The sequence below is a fragment of the Girardinichthys multiradiatus genome, chromosome 1 (assembly GCF_021462225.1).
Source record: "Girardinichthys multiradiatus isolate DD_20200921_A chromosome 1, DD_fGirMul_XY1, whole genome shotgun sequence".
In the NCBI taxonomy this organism is placed as follows: domain Eukaryota; kingdom Metazoa; phylum Chordata; class Actinopteri; order Cyprinodontiformes; family Goodeidae; genus Girardinichthys; species Girardinichthys multiradiatus.
The window spans coordinates 37,984,570-38,011,740 of NC_061794.1; the positions used below are offsets into that span (position 1 = coordinate 37,984,570).

Sequence of the window (27,171 nt, forward strand, 5' to 3'; positions counted from 1 at the left end):
CTTAAAAATTAAAGTTGTTGTTTATATATATATATATATAATATGTCGACATACATTAGCCAGAAAGTTGCTATCTAGTTGTTTATTGGCTAGAAGCTATAAGTTAAATCAAACATCTTTTTTACCTGAACATGATTGTCTCTCAGCCGGAGATAAAGGAGATGTCTGCGACGACGATAAAACTGCTAAAGTTCCTCAAAAATAAAACTACCAGAAGTTCGGTTCCATTCTGCTTTAACTGCTTTTTTCTCCTCGGATACGGCTACGGTTGCTAGGCGACAGCTGTTACGCTGAGGTGTGGGCGGGAACAGCTGGTAAAGGCTAGACCATCCCAATCCGCAGCTGCTCACTTCCGGCCTCCGTGGTTTTAGCCAGCGCCATAGAAGGACCCTTTCTCTTTCTATGGCGCTGGTTTTAGCGGTCGACGAAGGACCCAGCCCACGTAGGTCCTTCGAAGGATGCAGCCCCTGAGGCTGACTTCCGGGTCATCCTCGGCGTTGGTATATTCCCTTTCCGGTTGATTTTGTCAAATGTAAATTTGTTTCAGAACTTTTAGAAGTGTTTTGCATCTTGTTAATTTGTTTTCTGAAATGTAAATTTGTTTCAGAACTTGTAAAAGTGTTTTGCATCTTGTTAAATTGTTTTCTGAAATGTAAATTTGTTTCAGAACTTCTAAAAATGTTTCGCATCTTGTTAGATTGTTTTCTGAAATGTTAATTTGTCTTTAGGTTTGTAAAAGTGTTTCAGATTTTGTAATGTTGGTTTGCACCCCCCGGCCAAATCTGGACTGCATTTCATCATGTCTTGTTCAAAATGTGAAATTTTCAGACTCAACCCTGAACTGTTATTACTCTGCTTTGATTACAGATCCATTAAAATACAATTTGGGATGAATTAAAACTTCAAAAAACACAACTGCTTAGGTTTTTGTCATCAAGCCAGCCTTAGATTGAAAAAGGCATGGAAACTGCTATAAATAGACTAGTCACACCTGGACTGAATTATTGTGCAGCAATAAACAAGAGGTTGCTTAAGCAGGGGTACCACGGCTACTTTTTCTGATAGTGTCCTGTTTATGGTATGAAGATTTATAGGTTACTTTGTCTTCCATTAGAGGTGATATCTAAAACTTCAGACGTTTTCTAACAAATTCAAAATTTCTAAATCTGGGACTAAAGTTGATAACTTTACATGTTAAACTTATTTTTACCCACTACATGGCGATGTCTGTAGGTCAAAAACAACTAAAGGTTTGAAGTGAAATTGAAAGTAATTTCAATAGCACTAAGATCTGCATGAGCACAGTAATAAAATAGGCCAATGTAACGTTGGCCAATGAGGTCAGTATTGAAGTGAAAATGCAGTTTTACACCCAAAGTCTTTACCTCATTTTGCTTAAGAGAACAGTTTCAACAATAATGAACTATGTTGCTGCAAATAAGTAGAATAAATGTTCTTATATTCAGAAGTGGGATGGTGCTATACAGTAAAGTAACAGCACCATGTGTGAGCTGATGTGGGAGATGAAAAAAAAAGAAAGAGAAGTGGGAGGAACTTCTTTACGCGCGTAGTCAATGCCACTTTCCGTCCTCCATTTTTTCCCTTCTTTCTCAGCTGCTTATTCTTTGCTGTACATTTAATACTCTGGAAATAATAGTTAGGGCATAAATCAGCCAACAAATTTCAGCGTTTCCCCTCTCTCTTTCACATCTGTCTGGACTGAAGGCGTCAATCTGTTATCTGAGAGGTGGTCAGCAGTAGAGGCCCTCCACAGTGCTCCACGTGTTCCAACATTTCCTCTGTAAGTGTTTCAGATTTATATACGTGGCGAGATGGTGTGGCAAAAAATGTACCTGAATTTAGTCATGGAATTAAAGGGAAAAAAGTTTTTACCCCTCTTGTTCAGGAAATATTTGTATCCTCTACTTAGTCATTGAATTTACCGGTAAAATGGTCAGCACAACAGTGGAATTTTAAAATAAGTAAAGTGGTCATGATGGCTTCTGAATCAAAAATTACATTGTTTCTGATGTATGATTTTACAGTTGATCAGCTGTAAAAACGTTTTTTTTTGTTTGTTTGTTTTTGAGCCTTTTAATCACATGTGATCTTTCTTTAAATGTCCACACTTGCACCATTTGTATGGGCTCCTACACTGATGTATCAATAAACAACAAACCCCGAACAAATGAAGGGAAATATATGTTGTCTTTAGGACTCTGCCTTATATAAATGAAATAAGAACCCTCCAGCTGAGCAAGCTAGCCCTAGATACAATCTATAACTGAATGACATCTTTCCCAGCAAGAGTTTTGTGTCACGTCGAGATAAAGAAAGAAAGGGTGTCTGGGTGTGCTGTTAAAGCTTATATCTCTGTTAAGTTTAACTTTATCAGCCAACTGAAATGTTGTGTCTGAGAGGTCGGTGGTAGTGTTTTTAATTCAAAGCACAGCTGAATGGTGCGCTCTGCGTGTTTTCACAATATCCACGTTTATAATATAATTTGTATTTTAGTCTCACATACTGTCTATATATGAACATGTTTTATGTCACTGAGGGGAAAAATAATTCTTTAACCAGAACTGTGGTAACACTTGAGTGATTGGTTTTTGTGTGTCACTTCCGTTGTTACATGTCAGTGTAGGTTGCGTTGTTTTGAGGACAGCGCCTGTAGTTCCTCAGTCACATGTGAGCCATCCTGAAAAAGCACTGATCTGCTAAGCTAATTACCATCGCCATGGCAATGAGCAGAATGCAAACAAGCCACACTGGATGACATTCATTGCTCTCCTACGTTTTGCTTAGATAGTAAATATTTACATTTGCTTGCAAAAGTATTCACACCCAGTGAGCATTTTCATATTTTTGTCACTCTACAACAAGTAGACTATATACTTTTTTTAGGTAAAGCAACATTAAGATGGCCATAATTGTTTTGCAAAATTTGGTGTGTAAACACAGAAAATTAACATTACACATCTCCGCTGTGAAACATGATGGCAGCAGCATCATGCTGTGTGAATACTTTCCTTCTGCAGGGACAGGGAAGCGGGTCAGAGTTGATTGGAAGATGGATGACAATCCTGGAAGAAAACCTGTTAAACATTTCAAAAGACTTAAGACTAGAGTGGAGCTTCACCTTCCAGCAGGTCAAGAACCCTAAACATACAGCCGAATGGACAATGGACTGGTTTAGATCACAGCATATTCATGTGTTTGGATGGCCCAGTCATAGTCCAGACCTAAAACCAGTGGAAAATCTGTGGCATGGCATGTAAACTGATATTCACATACTATCCCATTCCAATCTGACTGAGTTTGAGCTATTTTGATGAGGAGCTTGGTTCAAAACGTCTGTCACATCCCAAAAGGCCTGGAGCTGTAGCTGCTAAACAAACCGTGGTTCTGGAAAATAATTACTCAATGGGGCTACATACAAATGTGCACCACACCTCTGCTGTTTCTATAATTATTGCTCTCCTTTCCTGGGCTTTCAGTTTAGATGGAAAACAAGATCTTGGCAGGCATAGAAATGTCCTAACCTTTTTTTTTCTTTTTTGAATGATGGGTCCCACAGGGCTCCATGAGATGTTCAGGTAGACCAAAATTAGTGGCTCCTGAAGGCAGTTAGTTGCGCTGGATTTTATTTAGGGTCCTCATAGCAGAGGGGCTAAATATAAATGCACTTTTCAGTTGTTTTTTTCTTTGCATAACATTTTGAAAATCATCCCTTTCCTTCCACTTTACAACTATGCACAACTGTGTTGGTTTATCACACAAAATCCAAATAGAATACACTGAAGTTTGTGGTTGTACCAAGACAAAATGTGAAAAGGTTATTGGGAATTAATACGTGCAAGACGCAGTACAATGGGAAAATGTATATCTTTTTATAAAAGAAAGAAATGTTCCTAATAAAACCAGCAATGCTACAATCATAGACTCCCCAAACGATTCCTATGACATAAATGTATTTAAACCTTTTTTTTTATTATATGCTTTACTTTTTGAGTTGATGGAAGTGTTTAGGAACTTTCATTTAGTAATCCATGACTTCATGTTTAGCTGGGGTACAAATATGATTTGACACAGAAGCACATTTCTCTTAGCCACTCTTTCAAATGGGAACGACAAAAGAACATGCCACTCAAGTAAAGAAATAATCATCTACTTAAATCTGAAGACAACGCTCTAATTAAAAGGTTTAAAACAACTGTAACTGTGACAAACTGAAGTGTATCTCACTATCACACACAGTGTGATAAAGGAGGTTTAAAAAATCTCAAACTCTTACTTTTAGAGAACTGAAGCAAGAAGATGTACGGTCAAGTCTTCACGACAACCGTTTGTTTCAGGGCTTTACTACTGTCTTTACCAGAATAAGTTGTAAATGATGGGCTTCTGTGATCACCATTAAGTTCTGACTCTCTCTGAACACAGGAGGTAATTCATTACCTTCACACAGATAGCAGTGTTTGAGCCATTTCAGTGCTCACCCCAGGTAAGAGGATCCCAGCAGTGTACGTGCAGCTCTAACGCCACCTGTGAATGGTTTAACAAAGGGTTAAACATGGGTGTTCCCATTTCCTGCTCTAGCTCCTTCTCAGCCTCTAATCTCCCTCACACTCTTCACTACCAAGGAGCTTAGGAGAGACTCCCTGGAACCCCGCTATATATAAACATTGGCAGATTCTGGAAAACCAAGGCAAACTCTCACCAGGATTTATTTATTCATGAAAGAAAACTATCTCCGGGGTAAGTTGCTGCTAAAATGTGTGTTTCCCATTAAGAAGTCCTGGTTGTAGATGATGAGGAAGCGAAGGGAAGGGCAAACTGTCAATAGTGTGTGAGTCTTGCATCAGACAAAAGCCATGTGGTACACTCAGCCAAATACTAAGGATGATCTACTGTGTTTAACTTACAATGTTTTTTCTGAAAAGAGTTTACCTTAGCTATTTAATATCGTATTGTAATGTGTTTATAATGAGAACACAATGAAGTTTTTTTTTTTAATGGGCATTTGGAATGAGTTAGGTATGAACCAATGAAAAAAAACAGGGCTGCCCTTTTCATTTCATTGCCTGTTGTCCACATTATGTATTTTCCTTTCCTGTGTAAAACCTCCCCCCAACCAAAAAACGAATCACATAGATCAAGTTCCTTGTTAACCAGGTTTGTCTAGTTTGTTAAACTACCCACCCCCCTTCGCTCAGTGTGAATGTGAATGTGACGTTTACTCAGAGCAAAATATGCCTTCTTAAAGGGTAAATATGCAGCAAAAGACTTGTTTAGTTACTAACTGTTCCTGACATATGCTATGCTTTGGTGGTTGCATGAACTGGCTGTGCGCCCTGGGAAAGTTGCAGCCGAAGAAAGTAACTCCAACCAAACCTGACCTCAGGCTGGTCTGCGGGATAAGGGCTACTCTGTATTTAGACTATACAGCACTAATTTACACTGGAACTCTTTGTTCGTCTCTGTAACTCACTGCAATCAGGTGCCAGGTTGTATAGTTCATTGTACGCTGACAGACCTGCTCACAATTCTGGTTTTGTGTAAAATTCTCAACGACTGGCCAAGTGTAGTGAGTGCCCTTTGGAGGTCAGATGTGAAAATCCAGAGGCAACTTTGACCCAGGAACAACATGGAAGTATCCCATGACCCTAGTGGGTCAGAGGAAGGAGCCACAGGCATTCCCAAAGGTGTCCATTCCAGCCTTGTGCGTCCCACAGGAGCTAAGGGCAACAAAGTCCTCGCACAACATTTGTTACTTAAAGCTGCACAAGTTGCTTTACTGAGCTTTAAATGAATGCCAAACAGAAGTGCCTCGTTCTGTTTTAAACATTTCTAAATAAGAAAGCAGAACTCTTAAAAATTTTGACTTTTTGCATTGACATTTTGTGTTTCCTGGAAGCAGTGGGTCCAAAGGTATTCATTCTGTTCATTCTTTTCCATATTTTGTCACATTACAACTACAAACTTCAATGTATTTTAAAGGGATTTTATGTGACAGACCAACACAGATTAGTGCATATTTGTAAAGCTTCCAAAACCTACCAAGACACTGTTGTCTTATCTAACAAACAAGGCAAGAGAGAATTAATCAGAAGCACCCAAGAAGCCCATGGTAATCCACAGGTCAGGCCCTTGTTTACAGGGTGACTATTGTTGTGCCCTTCACAGATGTGGCCTTGATGGAATGGTGGCAACTATAATGTAACTTGGTGGTGAGAACATCATGCTGTGGAGATGTTTTCAAAGTTAAAAGGTAAATCGAAGGAGCTAAAAGCAGCAATCCTTAAAGAAAACCTGTTAGAAACTATGAAAGACTTCAGACTAGGGTGGGTATTTAACTCCTAGCAGGACAACGACCCTAACCATACAGCCAAAGCTACAATACAGTGTTTTACATCAAAAGAATATTAATGTGTTAGAATGACACTGTCAAAGTTCAGCATAAAATACCTCTAATAATCTTTTGCAAATAGTGGGGAATTTATGTACATGCTTTCCATCCAACCTGATTGAGCTTGAACTATTTTGCAAAGAAGATTGTACAAAAATCTTCAGTCTCAGTGGGGCTGAACATAAACCCTTCTCAGACCTTTATTTTTGAAAAATATGACAGTCTGCACTACTTTATGTTGCTTACACAACATAAAATCCCATTAGAATTTATTTTAGTTTGCAGTTGCAACTTGACCAAATGGGAAATACGAAAAAGGGATGTAAGGGACTGTGAATGAACACCAAACACCTCTGTCAGGCATCTGATTTCTTTGTTGTACCCAGTGCTGGGCATGATACTTTAAAAACGTATCTAGTTATAGTTACTAGTTATTTCTCCCAAAAAGTAACTCAGTTTGTAACTGAGTTACTCCACAATAAAAGTAACTAGTTAACGGGGAAAATAACTATTGCGTTAAGAATTTAGATTTTTTTCTAAGGTTTCACAAGCCATTTCCATAAAATGGAACTACATAGACAAGTACTTACACCAAACTTTTAAAATTTACTCCACATATACGTTCTTGCCTTTTACCTCAAGGAGAATATAGTAGTGTCTGTGCTTCGACTTTAAAAACAATCTTTTCCTCCAGATCCGCCATGGTTGCAGCTTACATCTGCTAGTTTGCCTGAGCAGGGCTGCCGTGTGCGTTTGTTTTAAAATAAAAAAATGTTGACCTTTCTGAATCAGAATTTTTATTTTATTTTTGTTCTGTGTTTGATAGGGAGCCTGTGGTTTTTCTTCTCATGTATATACGAAAGAAGAATTAGCCTCAGGCAGCCACTGGTATTTATACAACCTTTCAAAGTGTGCTACTGGTACATTAGCATTCTGTCAGGCAGATAACCGTCCTTTCTGGTTCCTGGAAGATTCATTCGAAAAACTTGTCTCAACCTTAGCATGTTAGAACAAATAACAGAGAAGGTGATGTATTCATATGTAACTGTAAGGTTTAAAAAGATAATTTGGGTTAGTCAGTGCCTTCTCCGTTTAAATGTGTTAACCAATCCAGCTCAAACCTCCTCCGTGAATAAACTATTTTATTTTTACAGGGGCTTGTAGTGAATGTCTTATTAATGGGGCGATTGTTTCTGTACTTCCAGCCATTTCAAGTTTCAAAGACAAGTCTTCCATTCAACCAAAACCAGATCAACCTCAGCAAGTTAAATAAAATGGAGCTTCAGAAGATGAATGGTCACAGCAGAGATGATGGGTGAGACACCACATGATCAAGAATGACAACCAAGTTAATCATGTCCCAAAATTAACAGTTTGGATCACTCCTTCAATGTAGGTTTGATGCAGTTGAAGCCATGGAAGAACACTCAGAGTTTCTCCCTCATAAAACTGATGCAAAGAAAGAAGTTCACTTCACAGATGTAAGTTATATTTTTTTCCCTTGTTTTTTTATAATCATGAAGAAAGAAACATATTTTCATGTCCTCTTGTTTCAGTTCGAGGGAAAGACTTCATTCGGCATGTCCATCTTTAACCTCAGTAACGCTATCATGGGCAGTGGAATCCTGGGACTCGCTTATGCAATGTCCAACACAGGAATCATTCTGTTTATGTGAGTAAACAAACCAACATATGTTTTACATTAGTTGGTACGTGTATCTGCTCACTGCACAGATTTCATGCAAGCTACAGAGTATTATATTTTTTCTGCTGCATGTGATATTTATTTTAGTTTTGGTGAATCCCAGATTGCTCTCTCCAAAAATGAGTTTGGGAATTATGTTGTAGACTTGACACGCAGAGCTTTGCAAAAGGAAGTAAATTCTGCTTATTTGAAAACATTTTCTGTTATTGTTTGCTGTTGGCACATTTTTATCTTTTCCTCTAAATTTCAGTTGTCTGCATCTTTTATCTCAGCATTGCTAGCAATTTAGCGCCAATTTCTGTAATATTTTACAAATAATCATTATTGGAATTTAATTGAGGCTACAATCTGAATCAGATTCCACTCTAGATTTGTAGAAAACCAAATACAATTAATGAGGAAGACAAGACATAATGTGTCTTTGTAACTGTGTTTGTCCAAGATGTTTGTTTATTGTTGTTTAGTTTTATTCTTTAACCATAGGTTAATTTTATAAACATATGTACATCTTTTTCGCTCAAACATTATAATTATAATAACCTGTGTCCTCAACATCACAAATTAGGAATAATAACAAGTTCTAACTATAAATAGGTAAATAAAAACTACTGTTGTTGCTAACAATCCTATTATTTTTATTATTATTATTAGTAGTAGTAGTAGTAGTAGTACTACTACTACTACTGCTGTTACCACTACCACTATTAATAATAATAATAATTATCAACATCATAGAATGAATACATTAAAAACCTTTAAAAAGTAAATCATTTAATAAGCAGCACTAGCTGCTACATAACTAGCAGCTAATGTTGCTAATATTTGACCGAGATTTAATTTAACACTATGATCCTAACAGATTAAACCCAATGTAAACAATGTTACACCATGAACAGCATTACTACTGCCCAAACTCTGATCTGTCAGAACCTACATTAGAGCTCATACGCCCACAGTCTTTTCTAAATCAGCTTTGAGTGGTTAAATATAGACTCCTATGATCAGATCCAAGACGCGCCCTCTCCAAGCAGACCTGTACCATGTGGCGGTGTGGGAGTTGGAGGCAGGCAGTTAAGCCACTCTGTCTCCTTCTCTAAGCTAAATTGTCTTGTTTGAGTAGAATGGAGAAATAATAATGGCAGTACATATACAAAATATTTACTCCAAAAAGGTTTTTTCACATAACTTTAATGACTGAGTGCCAACAGATGTGTTTTTTGTGTCCTTCAGAATCCTGTTAACGTGCATCGCTCTTCTGTCTGCATATTCAATTCATCTCCTGCTAAAAAGTGCTGGAGTTGTAGGTGAGGTGCTTAATTAAACTTACATAACTTTACCACTAGTCTACTCCTACCTTACCATATACAAACATTAACTAATTTATTGGCATTCCTGGTAAAGATTTTTAAAGTCCTTAAAATTAGTATGATTGAACGCTTAACATTTTAGAAAAATCCAACCTTCAATTTGAGTACATTTATTCAGTGGGGGAAAAAAATTTCACAACAAGAAATTATTTTTACACAAAATTCCTAATGGCACAATTGTGGGTATCATAATCCATACTTTACTTATTTAAATTGATCAGCACGTGTAGGAACTTTCATTTAGTAAATCATGACGTTGATTCCCTGGGGAAGACTTGTGGTGTGATCTAGAGGCCCATTTTGCTGCTCTTCAAAATGGGAGAGGCAAGGAAATTAGCCATTAAGGGAGTGGTGGCCTAGCGGTTACAGAGCAGGGCATTTGCGTCCCGGAGAGGCCACAAGTACCCTGGTTCGAATCCCATTTTGGGTCCCTGAGCAAGACCATTAGCCCCTGAATGCCCCCCGGGCGCCGCACAATGTGAGATCAACACATTGTGAGATCAATAAAATCTATATTATTATTATTAAGTAAGTCATGGAACGGCTACAAGAAAATAGATACTCGCCCTGTATCTACAGTCCAAGCAATAATTAAAGGCAAAACAAATACCGCTATTTATCTTGCTACCATGCACAGTGAGCAGGATGATAAGCATTGCCAAAGAAAATCTCCAAAGCCCTCTGTTAGAGAACTGAAGCATAGGGTTGCATCTTGGGGTCAACATGGCATGACGACCTGATGCGTTAGGAGAGATGACAGGAAAAAATACTTTTCCATCCAACTATCTCAAACATTAACAGTAAGAGTAGGATATACTGTACTGGGACTTTAAAAATGTGCTTTGGTCAAGTGAGACTAAGATTGAGCTTTTTGGCCACACAAATGATCGATATGTAGAAAAGTACCTCTGTCCAACTGGCAACTCTTCAGAATACCAAAACATTTGAAATAAACATCTGGTGGCCTCTACCACCATCATTTATTGTTACAGAAGGATATTGATACAAAATATATGCCCTATCATTGTGCCTCTGATGATCCTATTAATAACAAATATATGACTTTTTTTCCCTACTGAAAAACTTAACAGTTGAAATTAAAATTAGTTTAAGATTATTCTACTGCAATAAAAGATACTTTTAAGCTTTTTACACATCTTTACCAGGGGTGACAACAAATTAGTCCCTATCTGCCAACATAATATTTAATACCATGATTTTCTTTTCAGGTATCCGTGTGTATGAGCAGCTAGGGAATCGCGCTTTTGGCTCCCCAGGAAAAATACTGGCTGCTATCATCATCACTGTGCACAACATTGGAGGTATTGTAGCCACTCTTAATTCATCTGTTCATGAACTATGTCTTTAAGTATGGTTTTAATTTATTTGACATTTTAAAGCCGCATTTATGCTGTTGCTATGTCAATATACAGTCATTTCAAAAAAAATTTAATATTATTGAAAAGTTCATAGGTTTCAGTAGCTCAGTTCATGGAGTAAAACACATTATATAGATTAATTATAGACAGACTGATATTTTCTATTCCTTGTTTCTGTTAATTATGATGATTTTCTTTTTACAGCTAATGGAAACACGACATTTAACATTAGAATGTTATATAAGACCCATAAGAAAAACATTTTAATAAAGAAATGTGGGCCTAATGAAAAGTATGTTTAATATCTGCTAAAAAGGTATTTTGATTGTGACAAACGGGCCTCATCGGAGTGCATATTCTAATTTATTAAATATGACTGTCTATATTCTAAATAAACAAATTTAATAGAAAACATAAGGATTGTCATCATGCCGTTAATATAAGCTGGTTTTCATGTGTTTGTAGCAATGTCCAGTTATCTCTACATTGTAAAGTCGGAACTCCCTCTGGTTATCCAAGCCTTCCTTGCTAAACATGATAACACAGGGTGAGTATTTATTCAGGCTTTTTCTCAGTTTACTCATAACAATTTCAGTTAATTTTTCCTTTATTGGTTGCGTTCTAATTTTCTCATCTGTCTGTGTGGCCGTCTCTCAGAGAGTGGTTCTTGAACGGAAACTACTTGATTATCATTGTTAGTGGCATCATCATTCTTCCCCTTGCACTCATGAAAAGGCTCGGTATGTTAGTCTATCTGTTCGTCGTCTTTCTGATTTATTACTCCTCATACTCACCTCATTTCTTCACTAGACATTTTTGTTGTGTATGTTTTCATGTCTGAAACTGAAAAAGGTGGGAATAGCCTTCTGCGGTCATAAATGATCATGTTTTTCTTTTCATGGCAGGGTACCTTGGCTATACAAGTGGCTTCTCTCTCTCCTGCATGGTGTTTTTTCTCTTTTCAGTGAGTCAAAAAAATTAAAGCCAAACAAGATGAACAGCTGCTCCCCTGTCTAATGTTTGTCTTAGAATAAATCTATGGACGCATCTTTCCAGGTTATCTACAAGAAATTCAACCTCCCCTGCTTGCTTGATTCCAGTAATAACACAACATCTGCTTATAAAGAATTCCCAGACTTTAATGGAACGGATTTAACCTGTGAGGCCAAACTGTTTACCATCAACTCAGAGGTCAGAAAAACAGCACATTGATTGTGCCTAATCTCGTTTATTGCAGTGTGTATTTCATGTCCTGGTTTGTTCAGCTCATATACCAGAGTGTTTAAAGTCAACAGAAGCAAGGCGTGTTGTAGGAAATGCTGCAAGCTTATGATCAGATTTTGTCTTTGTTTTGGCTTTTAGGCAGCATACACTATTCCAATCATAGCCTTCGCTTTTGTCTGCCACCCAGAGGTGCTGCCGATCTACACAGAGTTAAGAAAGTAAGTCAGGACATCATATTCAGTCTCTGTTACTCATCTAATACATACTAATGGGTTTCTTCTTGCTTGGCTTCTCTTCAGTGCCAACATAAAGCGCATGCAGGCTGTTGCCAACGTCTCCATCCTGGCCATGTTTGTCATGTACCTGCTGACTGCTATTTTCGGTTACCTCACCTTTTATGGTAAGATGGTCTTTGCAGCTGAGAGTCAAAAGGCTTTTTGCTGTGGTCTTAACATATTATGATAGCCCTGAGCCAAAAAATACCATGGGTTTATGGTATCAAGGTATTTACATAAAAAAAGATCGAATTGCTTTGATTTAAAGCAGAAAATGAGTAATTATTCCTACTGCTGCAAAAATAATTAATAACATTGACTAATACTAAAGATACACCAATCAGGCTTTTCTATGCTGAACCTGGTTTCTAGTTTTCTCTGTGATCTGACCTGATAGTTATGCTATGTATACATTCTATTAGTTTGATTGGCCAAAATTGTTTGATGCGTTTTATGAAGAAGGAAGTCACCATTGAAAGCCATTGAATGGAAAATTGGTTGATTTTGATCTCTGGCCTATTAATTGATACATCTCTAATAATTGTAGTTTTGATAATGATCTCTGCAGCATTTATTTATTGTTGTTTGGATTTTGTCTTGAGTAAAATAAAAATAAAAATTGTAAATGCATTTTTACTTTTCACGTAAACTTGCTTTTCACCTTTCTGACCCCAGAGTTTCACAGTGAGTCTAACAATTAGATGTTAGCTATTGGCTCAGGTAGCTAACCTTCAATCGGCTGCTTTACAGGGTAGCTTGCCAACAATAGTTTTAAAACAGGGTTAAGTTCATAACAGCGATAAATGGCGATCCTTTGGTAATTTTTTTCCAGTGGGCCTGGCAGTGGGACTGGCAGTGTGCAGCAACAGGTGGACGAAAGTCAGCCGGAGAAAACTTCTGTCTCTCCGGGTACTTTCCCCAACATCTCATTAAAAGAACTTAAAACACTAGAAACTGGCTGACGTGCAGTTTTAGGGGTTTTGAAACCGTAACCTTTTGAAACTTTGATATACCTTGATACCTAATCCATACCATAAAAAGTACTGAAAGTATGTAATTTCTCTTTAGTGACTAAAAAGTATTTTTCACTTTAAATATACAGGAAATGTTTGTGCTGATACATTAAGATAATAACATTAAATAAAAACACTGACTGAAAATTTTTAACGTTCTGGATAAGTGTGGAATTATCACAAAATGTCTGGAAATGGAATTTAGATATTTAAACTATTTGCCTTGTCTCTGGGTAGCTGGTGTAGAGGCAGAGCTGCTGCATACCTACAGTCGTGTGGACCCCCTGGATGTCTTGATTCTCTGCGTGCGTCTGGCTGTACTGGTGGCTGTCACACTAACTGTCCCTGTGGTTCTGTTCCCGGTAAGAAATACTGTAAAAATACTGATATGTAACAAGGATAACTGTTACAGGTCTTGCTACTACAAGTCACATTTAACCATTCATATTTACAGATGCTTACACATTTATACACCGGTGCACAGGATCTGTAAACAACTTGGGATTCAGTTTCTTGCCCAAGGACACTTCAATATTTGGATTTAGCTTTTTTGTTACACTGAAATGGTTCAGATAATCAAAAAAATCAGACAAAGAGTAAATACAAAGTGTAGTCTAATTCGTTCATGTATTAAGGGCAATTAGCTGTTGAAACAGATCAGATCCTATATGAACAAGCAATTGTCCCCTATATCTAATAAGCTGCTGTGCCATTGCTTAACTTGCAATCAGTTTTTTACAACAGCTAAATGTTGGACTCATCTGTACACAGAATATTTTCCCAAAAGTTTTGGGGATCATCATAATGTGGTTTTGACGAATGTGGGACAGGTCTTTGGGATTTTGTTTTGGTCAGCAATTGTTTTTGCCTTGAAACTTTCCTATGTATGCAACTTTTGCCGATCTTCTTTGTCTCTGTTGAAACATGACTAGTAATCTTAACTGAGGCAAGTGAGGCCTGCAGTGCTTTAGATGTTGTTCAAGATTATTTTGTGACTTCCTGGATGAGTCATTAATGCACTCTTTGATCAATTTTATTAGGTCAGGTGGTCCCCATTTCCTTTTGACTCATAGATGCCAATGACTTTGTTTCTTATCTGTTCTTGAATTTATTTTGAATGTGTTGCTTTTTCAGCCTGCTTCATGTTGTCTGACAGGTTCTGTTTAAGTGATCTATTAGGTCTAATATTTCTATTTGTTGAAATGAAACATGCAAGTATGAAAATAGCAAGGGGCCAGTGTTTTTTAATTGCAATTTATGGCATTACAAGAAGGTTGAGACCCCTGTAATCTGAGACCTGGAAATTAAAGTTGCAAAATTTTGAATCTAGGTTAGACAAACTACTTTGTGTTCGTTCCTATTTGGAACAAAGCACATTCCACTAATTGTACAAACTCTTACTTTTTTTTAGGCTTAGTGGACGCTTAACCTACAATCTTGACTTTATGCTATCAAGATAATGAAACTGACTCAGTTGCACCAAAGGATGGTTTCATCTTGTTAAAAGGAGTAAAAAAAAAGAAAACCTACAGTAGTTCAGCTTGACGCTAAATAAGCACAAATTTTAATTATAATTTGACTCTTTTTTCTTGTTAATTTTTCAAGTAAAAGAAGATCAATGAGTTTGAAGTCATCAGATAATCTCAATGTAAATTTGTGAATCTTAGCTTAGCTTAGTTTAGTTTAGTTTAGCTTACAAAATCTATCTACCAGCAGATTTAAGTCTCACTAAACATTATGCGTCTGTGCTTTATGTAACAAAAATTTAAAACAAACTTGTAGTGGTCGAGCCAATGGCTGAAACTAGTGCTTAAGTTTGTGTACCAAACTAAGCTAAACTAGCCTTAAGCCAAGTTGATGTGTTTTGGAAACTGCTTATTCTTGCTTTTCCAAGAGACCAGAAAGATGCCTCTAAATGTTTTCATTGCATAAAACACCCAAGTTAAGCATCTCACTACAGAACATAAGAAAACAAAAAATAAATCACGTTTCTAAAATATCAACAAACTGGGAGGATGCTGATGGCTAAGAAAAGATGTGTTGCGTTGTTTTACTTATCAGTCTTGATGCTCAGTATTTGTGTGACAACTGATTTTGTTTTCTCTCTGTTATATTTGCAGATTCGAAGAGCAGTGCTCCAGATTTTCTTCCCTGATAAGCCTTTCCACTGGGCCAGACACATCATCATTGCATTCTGTCTCATCTTCGTGGTCAACTTGCTTGTTATATGTGTACCTTCCATCAAGGACATCTTTGGCATCATCGGTATGTTTGCACTGCAGGGAAAACAATTGGGAGCCTCACTGTAGATCCTACAGTTTTAGTTCCAGTGAGCAGTCTCTAAACGTGTGCATCTCATTAAACTAGAATATTGAAAAGTACATTTATTTTTGTAATTTGAATAAAAAAATGTAAGACTTATATGAATTCATGAAACTCAGAGTTATAGACATCAAATATAAAATATATTTTAAAAAACTTCTAATAAAGAGATGTGTAATGGTTACAATGGTCTTTGCTAAAGAAGCTGGCCATTCAGAGGGTAATATGTAAGTATAATAATGGAAAGTTGAGTGGACAGAAAAAGTGTGCTGTAGGAAAAGGTATACGGTACATGAAACAGTTGATAACCGCAGCCTTGACAGGATTGTGAAACAAACCTATTCAATAGTTTCACATCTTATGGACTGTGAATGGAGTCAGCTACAACTGTTGCAGTCCTTGTGTCAGGCCACCTCTTAACCAGAGACAATGTCAAAAGCCTCTTACTTGGACTATGGAGAAAAAAACGCCTTGACAGCTTTGTAAATCAAGGTTCCAAAGTCTGAAGGAAGAAGCATAAACTCCAAGTTGCTTGAACTCCAGTGTAATGTTTCTGCAGTTAGTGATGATTTAGTGAGCCATGTCATCTGCTGCTGTTGTTCCACTGTGTTTTATCAAGTCCATGGTGAGTATAACGGTCTACCAGGAAATTCTAGAGCATTTATTTTTATGCTTGCTTCTGCTAACAAAATTTATGAAGATGCTATTTGAAATTTCTGGCAGGACTTGGCACCTGCCCACATTGCCAAATATACCAGCACCTGGTTTAATCAGCATGGTATAACAGTGCTTGATAGAGCAGCAAACTGGTCGGAACCTAAACCCAATAGAGAATCTATAAATCAAAATGAACAGAAATAAATGCTTAAAACATATCATTCCTGCTTTACTGAATCTATAGAGTTCCCCTTCATGACTTAGATTACTGATATAAGTTAATTTTAAATGATTTAATAATTTATGGCATTGCACCAGTAGGTTCAATCAGTGCTTTTCTAGATCCCTGTAGGAGGAACACATGTTCTAAAGCCAAGTTAACAGTTTACAATAAACAGGCTTGTTCTTTGTCCACGGTCTTGTGCAGGAGCCACATCAGCCCCCAGTCTTATTTTCATCCTTCCTGCAATCTTCTACATCCGGATTGTACCTGAAGACCAGGAGCCTTTGAAGTCAAGACCTAAGATTCAGGTACAGGTTTAGTGAAACCACACTTTCATTGTGTTTTATGTTTGCTTATGTTTTTTAGGCCTAGTTGATGAACACATTGTTTTCTTTCTACAACTCTTGCAGGCCATATGCTTTGCAGCATTAGGATTCATCTTCATGATCATGAGCCTGTCATTTATATTCATCAACTGGAGTACCAAACAGTCCCAAAGTATAGGTGGGCACTAGCTGGGCACTGGATGCTATGACTGAACAAAGGTACTACAAACAGAATGTCAAACAAAATTCTCCTAGTAATTATCCCGCTCAGCTGAGATCCTGTCCAAAGTCTGGAGATTTTCAACGGAGGAAAAGCATATGAAGAACCTTCGTCTACGTCGAAATCAGGAAAATGTTTTGCCGTTTGATAGGACAGAAACATGTCCTGTTGCGGAGGAGGGAACCCAGGATGTCATGAAACGTGTTCTGACTGAGTCCGGCCTGCCACAGCTCAAAGCAAGGGTGAAGATGGTGGCAAAAGGATGAATGAGAACAGCATGACTAAAATGGAAATCCCATTTCAGTGTTCCATGGAATAATTCCGTCACACCTAACATCCCTCCAGTATACTTCCCTAATATTTTAAATTACATTTATGTTTTGCAGTTTCATCAAACAAAACAGAATAGTTTTGCTTGAATTACCATATATTTGTCCTACAAAAAAAAAAAAAGAATTTATTCACACAGAGATTGTTATATTTGGTAAGGAAATAACTTTCTATGAAGTGAAGTTCAACTAATGCGATATTATTTTTTGTCTCCTATTGTGACTGATGTAAAAGAATGCTATCTTTCCGGCAGAGTCTGAGGTGACCAAAAAATCCAATGCAATAGGCAGGATTTTGCTGCTGTTCAGACAGTTTGCTGGCAATCACATGAGCCAAAATACAGAAAGGAATTTTGCACAAGAAAAGCAATGTTTTTATATTAGTTTAGCTGCAAACCAAAGAGTATATTTATTCAGTTACACTGACAGAGAACTTATCCCATTTTAATTTATCACATTACGTGTGTTAAAGTAGAGCCTCAAAACATCCAGTGTTATAAAGCATGTGTCATTAGTTTCAGTATGCTACCCATCAACAAGGTAAAATAAAGGTTTTTCTGTGAATTTGGACCAAAACATCTGTTACCTTTGTTGAACAACCTGTTCACTGTCCAACTGGTTTACTGACATATTGCAATAAAATATGTTTTGTTTCTACACGCAAGTCTTCTATTGCTTTTTTAATCTAGAGTTGAAACCAGATATTTGCATATAAGATTTGAAAAGACATAACACTTTTTTTGCTGCCTAGCACAAAACCAGACAAATCATTTCGTTTTTAGGCCAGTTAGGATTATTTCTACTTGCTAAATTCCAGAATAATTAGAGACAGGATCTATTTAGATTATTTTCTATTACTGTCTTCAAAATCAGATGTTTGCACACATTAAGATTACTGTGCAACATATCAACTTAGGAAAGTCAGATGATGATGTAATAGCTTTCTGGAGCTTGTGATTGGGTCATTCACAAAACTGAATTAAATGGAGGCACACCTCTAGGTGCATTTTGAGACAACCAAATTCCTAGTGTGACATCATAGAAAAATCAAACAGAATTAAGCAACATATTAGGAAGAGAGTTATGAACCTCCACAAGTCGCTTGAAGATGCTTGAAAGGGCCACATTCATCTCTTTAAACATTTTTATTTTTAAGTTAATTATTATAAACATTATAAATTACTGTAAACACCAGGGGAATGTCCAATTATTATACCATTGGTAAGAAGATGTGTTCTAGGTCCCAAAGATGAATGTGTTTTGGTGTCCTTTAGTGTGAAATCAGCCATTAATCAATCCCAGAAATAAAGCATGTGAATTTAATGGCTAAAGCTGAAAAAATGTCACTATTTACAGTAAAATAAGTCTTGTATGTGCTGAAAGGCCACTAAAATAGGAAGAAGCTATTACTCCAAAAGCAACCTAAAAATGACTGATTACAGTTTGCAAAAGCTACCAGGGACAAAGACCTTTATTTTTGCAGACATGTTCTATGATCGAATGAAACAAAACTAAAAGTGTTCAGCCACAATGAACATTGTTGTATTTGGAACAAAAATGGGGAAGCTTGCAAGCCTGAGAACACTGCCAACTGTAACGAATGAGAGTGGCAGCATCTTGTTGTGAATAGATATTTTGCTGCTGAAGGGACTGGTGCACTGAAATTCTCCTTCTCACATATAAAGCCGTTAACAATCAAGCTCCATCATACATCACAGATCTGATTGGTCCATATGTTCCTAACAGAGCACTTGGTTCTCAGACTGCAGGTTTACTGGTGGCTCCTAGAGTCTCTGGATGTAGAATGGAAGGCAGATCCTTTAATTATCAGGCTCCTCTCCTGTGGAACCAGCTCCCAGTTTTAGTCAGTGATGCAGACACCCTGTCTACTTTTAAGGCTAGGCTTAAAACGTTCCTTTTTGTTAAAGCTTAGAGTGGCTTAGGTTATCCTGAGCTATCTCTGTAGTTATGCTGCTATAGGCTTAGGCTGCTGGAGGACATAATGACCACTTTCACTCTCTCTGCTACTTTCTCATACTACTCTCCAATTTTGCATTATTTGCTGTTATTTCAGCCTTTACCTTTATGTTCTCTCTCTTGTCTCTTCTTATAAGCCACACCTGGCTTGACTCTGTATCCACCTGTGATACCTTCCTGGAGGGGGGCATCGTCCAAGCTTCTGCTGCCAACAACTTAATGCTCACCTACTACCGATGATACACTTGGCCCTGTCTTTCAGTGTTTAACTCTATTTTTCTCCTAGACATAGCTACTGACTGAGCTTTTACTGTGACTAACTGTATGTGTTCTCTCTCATACTCTAAACTTGAAAAACTGGCTCAGAGTTTATCTGTGTTTTCTTCCTAGATGAAACCACTAAAAGAGCTACACCCATTAACATTGACTTTTCCTTCCCATAGAAAGTACTCCTGGATCAGTGCTTCTGTGTTCTTTTTCCTTCTCTGCTCTGTTCTCTCAAACCCCCAGTCGGTCGTGGCAGATGGCCGCTCACACTGAGCCTGGTTCTGCTGGAGGTTTCTTCCTGTTAAAAGGGAGTTTTCCTCTCCACTGTCGCTACATGCATGCTCAGTATGAGGGATTGCTGCAAAGTCAATGCCAGTGACTGTCCACTGTCTCTACATGTTCATCCAGGAGGAGTGAATGCTGCAAGTCACTGACTTGATGCAATCTGCTGGGTTTCCTTAGATAGAAAAACTTTTTATCCAATTTGAATAAATAACTGAATCTGACTGCACTGTTCAATAGTTAGGATTAATTGGAATATATGTACCTGACTTGAAATCTGTATGATTCAATTAAATTCACTTAGCCCATTTTAAAGTTATACACTTTTCACACAAAGCAACAGGAAACAACACTTGCTCATTATTTTAACCTCTGCCTTCTTCCCTCCCTGTTGGTTGGAGTAAGGGGGAGTCAGGTTTAGCCTAAACCGGCTCAGTTATGGTTGAGGTGCAAACACACCCTTCATTTCTGCTACCTGTATGACCCCTTCTCTTTTCCAATGGTTATAATCAGTCTGACAGAGAGAAGTACCCCCAATCCTTGTGGTTTTTAGTATAACAATGGCCACCAGTGGGCTCTAGATGGACAAACTTTATCAGTTTATTATTTTACTTAGTACCCCTACACATAGCCCATTTTAAAGTGGCCAAACTCTAACACTCAGTAGTTTATTCTAACCTCCCAAACAACCCCGCACCATTCCAAACACTTTGTGAAGTGCCTTGAGACGACATGTGTTGTGAATTGGTGCATTATAAATAAAACTGAATTGAATTAAATTGAACTTTACAAAAGAGATGGCGTCATGAAGAAATAACATTATGTATAACATTTTAGGACAAGTAAAGCTAAAGCTTGGGCATAAATGGGTCTTCCAGATGGACAATGTCGCTAAGCATACAACTAAAATAGTAACAAAGTGGTTTAAGAACAACAAATTCAATGTTTTGGAATGGCTACAACAAAGTCCTGATCTGCCATGAAAAATATGTGGGCTGAGCTCAAAAACCAGTTCTGTCAGGAGGAATGGGCCAAAATTGCAGCAAACAGTAGTGAGATGCTTGCAGAAGAATATCTAAAATATTTACCTAAAGTCATGCAGTTGATTAAAAGACAATGTTATTAAATACTAATAAAATATGCTCTACATAATTGTCTTATTACTCTGGAAACCATAAAAGTTTAGTCTGATTTAATGTCAGTGAAAAAACTCTGTGTCTCTTTTTATACACTGTATCTAGAGATCTGGTTTCAACTTTTTCAGATAAAAGGTTATTGTTTGCATGACTGTAAAATGAATGCACTCGCAGCAGGAGAAGTGCACACACACACTGCCTGACTCTCTCTCTCCCTCTCTCTGAAAATGGAAGTAACAAGTTGATTTGCGCTGTGCCTCTGAGCGAGAGAAGAAAAGTGGGGGTTAGAGAAGTGTGGTTGTCCGTTTCCTGCTTTAAGCTGATGTGCGCACAGAACAGAGAAGAGAAACTTCCTTTCTGACACTGCATTGCAAGGACGTTTTGTTTTTTTCATTTCTGTCAAATGCAAGAGGTAATAATTTCAGATCAACTGGAACATTTGTGAGAAGGATAATGAGCCGTGGAAAAAATAAAATGGAGAGCATCCAAAGCTCCTTGCTGAGCCACCAGGAGAATGAGAAGCTGGAGGAGCTCCTGGGCAGAAGGTGTGCTGTAAGTTCTGAGCTGGGACGGGGAAATATTCTTCTTAATTTGCTCTCACTTCTGATTAAAGCCTGTACAATGATAGGTATAGGCAATAAAATTTCAGTTTCAGGACCGTTTCTTCTTTTTTATGTGGTTTAACGCATATTCTGAAGTTGATCGCTAAATTAAACAAGTTATTTCTTTTAATATTTGAGCCTACGTCTTGTAAGTTCATTATTTAGATTTTTGGTTACTACTTTCTCAAAACGATGAGACTGTTAATTTTTGCAGTGTTTCTGTAATAAAAGGTGTAAATACTGCAAAACATTTCTTTTTACATAAGGTCATCAAGAAAGTAGGTAGCTGCAACAGGAAATGGTGGCTGAGTCAATTCTTCCTCCTCTGTCAGAATAAACTCGATGACTGAGTTTAGTCTTACAGCAGAGCAGAAGTTGGTCTGTTCACCATTCTTTTTAATTCACTAAAATGAACATTCTTTCTGAGTTTGTCTGCTGGACTTCATGCCAACAGAACTCCCCAACACTTATCGGAGCAAATGAAAGCAAAGGAGGAAGTCAACCATGGCCACCAAAGTGCACATTTACATTTGAACTGCAATAAAGTGCTCTCACAGGTCCTATCAGCTCTAAACTGTGTCCGATGTCTGTCCTGTCTCTCTGTGTGTAGTCCATGGCCACAGCAGTGGCCCAGCTGTTCATGGCTCTGCCTCATAGCCCATCCATGTGGAGCCTGCAGCACACTGGAGTGGTCTGCTTCATCAAAGACAACCCTCAGCGTTCGTACTATATACGCATGTTCGACCTGAAGGTCAGATAATGATGCCTCCTATCAGGAATCAATAAACTGCTCATTTTTAGACAATTTTTTTACACAGTGACTAGGTTCTTCATTTGTAAAGTTACAAAGTTATAGCATATGAGACAAAAGTACATGAGAATCACTGAGAGAGTGACACATTTAATATAGTCTTTTTTTTCCTCAGGCTGGGAGACAAATTTGGGAGCAAGAGCTCTACAACCAACTTGTTTACTCGACACCGCTGCCGTACTTTCATACATTTGCAGCAGATGTAAGACACACACTAATATAACCCCTGTGTGCAACAGCACAAAACATTCCCTTGAGATATTTATAAGTCAAAGTTTTCTCTCCAGGTTCTGCATGTTTTCATAACATGTATTTTATTCAATTTGTAACACACTGCAGGACTGTCAGGTTGCTCTGAACTTCTCGAACCAACAGGAAGCAGATGCCTTCCAAAGCACTGTAATGGAGAAAATCAACCAAAGACACAACCGTCAAGGTCAGCGAGTACAATTTCTGCTCTGCAGAGAGGCTTAAAGATATTTCGTGTTGTCATGTTGGAGTCCCATGTCCGCCTATGCTCATGTTGTGCTCCATGACACTTCTGTGGTCTTTGTTCCAAATATAATGAGTAAAAGAATCTGTGGAATCAACAATATTTGATAGATTCGAACAGTACATATTTAATTTTTTTTTTCTTTGTTTGTTTATTTATTTTTATTTGTCCATGCCAATGTTGTCACATCCTTGGTGCTGTGATCCAAAATGGTGGCTTGTTTGTGACTGACAGAGAAGAAACAGCGCCCCCCACCAACAAGTGGTAATATACACAAAACCAGATCTTTAACATCGTCACATAACTTTAAACATGTACCAAAAAAATATGTTTGCTCTTTTTATATTGCTGCAGATAGAGGATCCCTCCCTCCTCCTCCACCTGGTGTGTATCTTCTTTAATTCATGAAAGCTCCTCATTATCTACTAGTAAAATAAATCCTTAAACGTTTCCTGATTTAGCGTCTTTTAGGATTAACAAAATTGTTTATATTTGCTAAATGGTCGAATACTGAGAGATAATTTTTTATTGGAGATTTTTTTTTACGTTTTTCAAAGTCAGAAGCTTTCATACATTTCCTTTGATTTGGTTAACTTTAGGTCAAGTGTTTTGGGTAGTCTTCCAGGACCTTCTCACAATAGTTTGCTGTAATTTGGCCCATTCCTCCTGACAGAAGTGGATTAACTGAGTCAGCTTCTGAGCCTCTTTGCTCACACAAACATTTTCAGCTCTGTCTACAGATTTTCTATGGGAATGAAAGCAGGGTTTTGCAATGATCATTCTAAAACATTGACTTTGTTGTTCTTTAGTCATTTAGTAACAAATTTGTCTGTATGACTCATTCACACCCAAGCTTTAGCTTCCTGTGTTTAGATGTTACTTCAATATTTCCATATAATGTTCCTTCCTAATGATACCATCTGGTTGTTAAGCACACCAGCCCTCCTGCAGTAAAACACAGACATAACATCATTCCTCACAGTTGGGATGGTGTTCTCAAGCTTGCAAGCTTCCCAGTTTTTCCTCCAACTGATAGTCATTTAGCAAGTAGAAATAAATTAGATAATCTTATCTGACACAAAAGATGCAACATTTAGTCTGATTTAATGTTTCAAGACAGAGAGAAAAGAAAGGTTATGTGTTTTTTTTAAACATGGTACGTAAATATCTGGTTTAAACTGTCTGTATCTGAAATATTTATACATAATAATAATTATCACCTTTATTTTTGTTTTGTTTTACTATTATTATGAAGAAATAAGAATGTTTGAAGTTCAGTGTACTTTTAATTTTCCCCAAAAGTAGCATCTCCCAGCCCTGCTTCTTTTCAAATGGCCACTGTGGACATCCAAAACCCAGACATCCAGTCTTCACGCTATCGTTCCATGCCTTCACCTGCCGTTTCCACAGCTACTTCTGACAAAGGAAAAAAGAACAAGAAAAACAAGAAAAAAGGTGTCAAGCTGTCCAAGGCAGACATAGGAGCACCAAGTGGATTTAAGTAAGGATTTAAGTTGCTGAAAGCACTGCCGAATGTCACAAATTCATGTATTTTAGTATTTACCAGTTGCACTTTTCCTGTTCTTTTTTATCTGACAGGCATGTGTCACACGTAGGTTGGGACCCCAACAACCTTGACCCTGACCTGTCAAAGCTGCTCTCCCAGGCAGGCATTTCTGATGCTGATCTCAGAGATGAAAGTACCTCCCAACTAATCTATAACGTCATAGAGCAGTCAGGAGGCATGGAGGCTGTGAAAAGGGAGATGAACAGAGGTCAGACTTGTCATTTTCACCTTTCTAATTAATTCCTCTGCTCTCCAGAGGCTGAAATTGAATGGGCTCATTTCTAATTTGCATCTCCTTCTGTTGACCCCACAGCTGGTGTACCTCCACCACCTCCACCCGGCAGACAGGGACCCCTGCCTCCTGTGCCAGGCTTCAGTCCTCCTGCTCCGACCCCTCAACAAGCACGAAGTCGCCCGGGCCCCCTGCCTCCCATCCCAGGCCAGTCACAGCGAGGACCCCCACCTCTTCAGTCTCGTGCAGGCGTGCCACCACCTCCCTCCACAGGCCGAGCAGGTGCACCTCCACCGCCTCCACCGGCCCAAGCTTCAACTTCACCATTTCCACCGTCTTCACGGCCCTCTCCCATCTCACCTCCAATGTCCTCCCACAGCATGCCACCTCCTCCACCACCTTCGAGCCAGCATCGCTCTATGGGTGTCCCTCCACCTCCTGTCCCATCTATACCCAGCAGGACTGGTGGAGGAGGGGCTCCACCTCCCCCCCCTCCCCCTCCTCCTCCACCTTCTCAAACTTATATTTCTTCAGATTTCCCCCCTCCTTCCATGGCCGGTGGCGCACCACAACCTCCTCCTGCATCCGTCGGAGAAGGAGAAGGCAGAGGAGCCCTGCTTGACCAGATCCGACTCGGAAAGAATCTAAGAAAAGTAAAAATACTTTCTCATATTTTTAGCCTTTGAATTAAATTTCCATCTATAAACGACCTTCATGTGTGTCTTGCAGGTAACAGAAAGCTCTGAGCCACCTCCGCCTTCTACACCAGAAGGAGGAGAGGGCATCGTTGGTGCTCTCATGATGGTCATGCAAAAGAGAAGTAAAGTCATCCATTCTTCTGGTAAGCATCAGCAAACATCTTTAAGCATTTGCTGGTTGAGTCAAAGCAAAGGGGAAACAAACTCCTTAATGTTTGTGTGTGTGTTCACTCTTATAGAAGAAAGTGAAGATGATGGAGGATATGACGAGGATGATGATGACGAATGGGATGACTGATAAGGCAACGGTTGTTGCAGATTCTGAACTAATTAGATATTAGTTTTAAGCTCATTAACTGTTACATGTGATGTTTTGTGAGAAGCCTAGTCTCTTCGAACTGGAATCCGACTTGTATTTATGGGAAACTGCACCTGTGCTGGAGTTATTAAAAAGACCCATACAATATAAAATAAAAGGCTGGACATTTCTTATTTAGGAGAATGCTGTAAAGAAATGTCTAGTGATGGATATACAGCTTCCACCATTATTATTCACACCCTTGAATAAGCATGTATAAAAAGCTTTAAACTAAAATCACCTTTTCTTTCAGTAGCATAACCAAACCAAACCTTTAACACGATTACATTTATTTATAGATGGCAAAAAATACATATTTAACAAAAATAACCAAAATTTTACATGAATAATTAATGTAAAATAAATGTAACTGGAGTTTTTTTTTTTTTTTAAGTTGATAAGAAAGTCTAGGAACCTTTATTCAGTAATTTCATATTTTCCTGGGGTATAAATATGATGATACACACAGGCCCATTTTTTTAGCCGCTCTTCAATAGAGACAAGAAAAGAGAACATGCCCTTTAAGTAAGGCTGATGTGTTTTAATCTTAGAAAGTCAGGAAATGACTGAAGAAATTGTGTCATGTTTACATGTTTATATGAGGTGTCTACTAAGACCAGTGTACTTAAATAGGACAAGTGATCATTTTCATTTATAATTAAGAAAAAACGGTAGGATTAAATAAGCTTATGTTTCTTCCTTTTCCTTTACAGACACAAGGAAAGGTTTTGCCCTATTGTAGAAAAATTTGTTTTTACCCAAGGAAGAGATCGATGGTGGTCACTCAAATCAGTTTTATTGACAACTGTGCTAGGAGAAAGCAATTTACAGCAGTCAGACCATGCTCAGGAGGCCTACAGTATCTGCTTTCACTGGATAAAGGAGTTACAGTCCTTACACAAGTGTTATATGTAAGGGGCGTCACTCCGCAGTATCTCAACAGAGGTCTGGGAAGCTTCAGCCTGGCTCGGGTGAGCAGCATCGTAACTCTTCCGAAAGAATGTTGGCAAAGATTGAACCTTGAACCTACGGGAGACTTGCATCCTTATCTGTAGGTGGTACCTCCTGACATCTCTGAACCCTTCCTAAGGCCTAACAGAATGAAATATAATGAGCTCTAACATAAATCTGACTCTACACGAAGGCAGAGTGAATACTTTGTTAAATTATACAAACAGTAAAAGAGAAGCTACTTTCTAAAATTCAAATAACAGCACCCCTTTAGATTTTTTAGTTCCCACTTTTTCACACTTAAATGTTTCAAATAATTAAACTAATTTTAATACAGGAAAAAGAGAACCC

At 38.0% G+C, this 27,171-nt stretch overlaps 2 protein-coding genes across 4 annotated transcripts; both read left to right on the forward strand.

Moving 5' to 3' along the window:
- The first annotated feature begins 1,565 nt into the window (after positions 1-1,565).
- Positions 1,566-18,105, forward strand: LOC124877172 (sodium-coupled neutral amino acid transporter 3-like). 2 transcript variants are annotated; one of them, XM_047380229.1, is made up of 16 exons: positions 1,566-1,801; positions 7,612-7,721; positions 7,803-7,887; positions 7,963-8,078; positions 9,342-9,415; positions 10,708-10,800; positions 11,323-11,404; positions 11,515-11,597; positions 11,763-11,821; positions 11,914-12,048; positions 12,220-12,299; positions 12,381-12,481; positions 13,607-13,731; positions 15,490-15,634; positions 16,776-16,879; positions 16,982-18,105. In XM_047380229.1, the coding sequence occupies exons 2-16, from the start codon at positions 7,681-7,683 to the stop codon at positions 17,084-17,086; spliced, it is 1,428 nt and encodes a 475-aa protein (XP_047236185.1). In that variant the 5' UTR covers positions 1,566-1,801; positions 7,612-7,680; the 3' UTR covers positions 17,087-18,105. The 2 variants fall into 2 exon arrangements, with proteins under 2 accessions (XP_047236185.1, XP_047236191.1); XM_047380235.1 differs by lacking the exon at positions 1,566-1,801 and adding an exon at positions 4,600-4,755.
- Positions 18,106-21,403: 3,298 nt separating this feature from the next.
- Positions 21,404-25,982, forward strand: wasb (WASP actin nucleation promoting factor b). 2 transcript variants are annotated; one of them, XM_047390883.1, is made up of 11 exons: positions 21,404-21,660; positions 22,321-22,461; positions 22,637-22,723; positions 22,861-22,957; positions 23,249-23,278; positions 23,369-23,398; positions 24,317-24,515; positions 24,614-24,789; positions 24,895-25,466; positions 25,543-25,654; positions 25,751-25,982. In XM_047390883.1, the coding sequence occupies exons 1-11, from the start codon at positions 21,562-21,564 to the stop codon at positions 25,807-25,809; spliced, it is 1,602 nt and encodes a 533-aa protein (XP_047246839.1). In that variant the 5' UTR covers positions 21,404-21,561; the 3' UTR covers positions 25,810-25,982. The 2 variants fall into 2 exon arrangements, with proteins under 2 accessions (XP_047246839.1, XP_047246921.1); XM_047390965.1 differs by having other exon boundaries at positions 24,320-24,515.
- Positions 25,983-27,171: the final 1,189 nt, after the last annotated feature.

Excerpts from the sequence above, each read along its gene's own strand:
- LOC124877172 (XM_047380229.1), top strand. The coding sequence starts at position 7,681 with ATGGAGCTTCAGAAGATGAATGGTCACAGCAGAGATGATGG. Across the intron at positions 9,416-10,707 it reads AAAAAGTGCTGGAGTTGTAG|GTATCCGTGTGTATGAGCAG; the intron begins GTGAGGTGCTTA and ends TTTTCTTTTCAG. Across the intron at positions 16,880-16,981 it reads AGTCAAGACCTAAGATTCAG|GCCATATGCTTTGCAGCATT; the intron begins GTACAGGTTTAG and ends CAACTCTTGCAG.
- wasb (XM_047390883.1), top strand. The coding sequence starts at position 21,562 with ATGAGCCGTGGAAAAAATAAAATGGAGAGCATCCAAAGCTCCTTGCTG. Across the intron at positions 22,462-22,636 it reads TACGCATGTTCGACCTGAAG|GCTGGGAGACAAATTTGGGA; the intron begins GTCAGATAATGA and ends TTTTTTCCTCAG. Across the intron at positions 25,655-25,750 it reads TAAAGTCATCCATTCTTCTG|AAGAAAGTGAAGATGATGGA; the intron begins GTAAGCATCAGC and ends TCACTCTTATAG.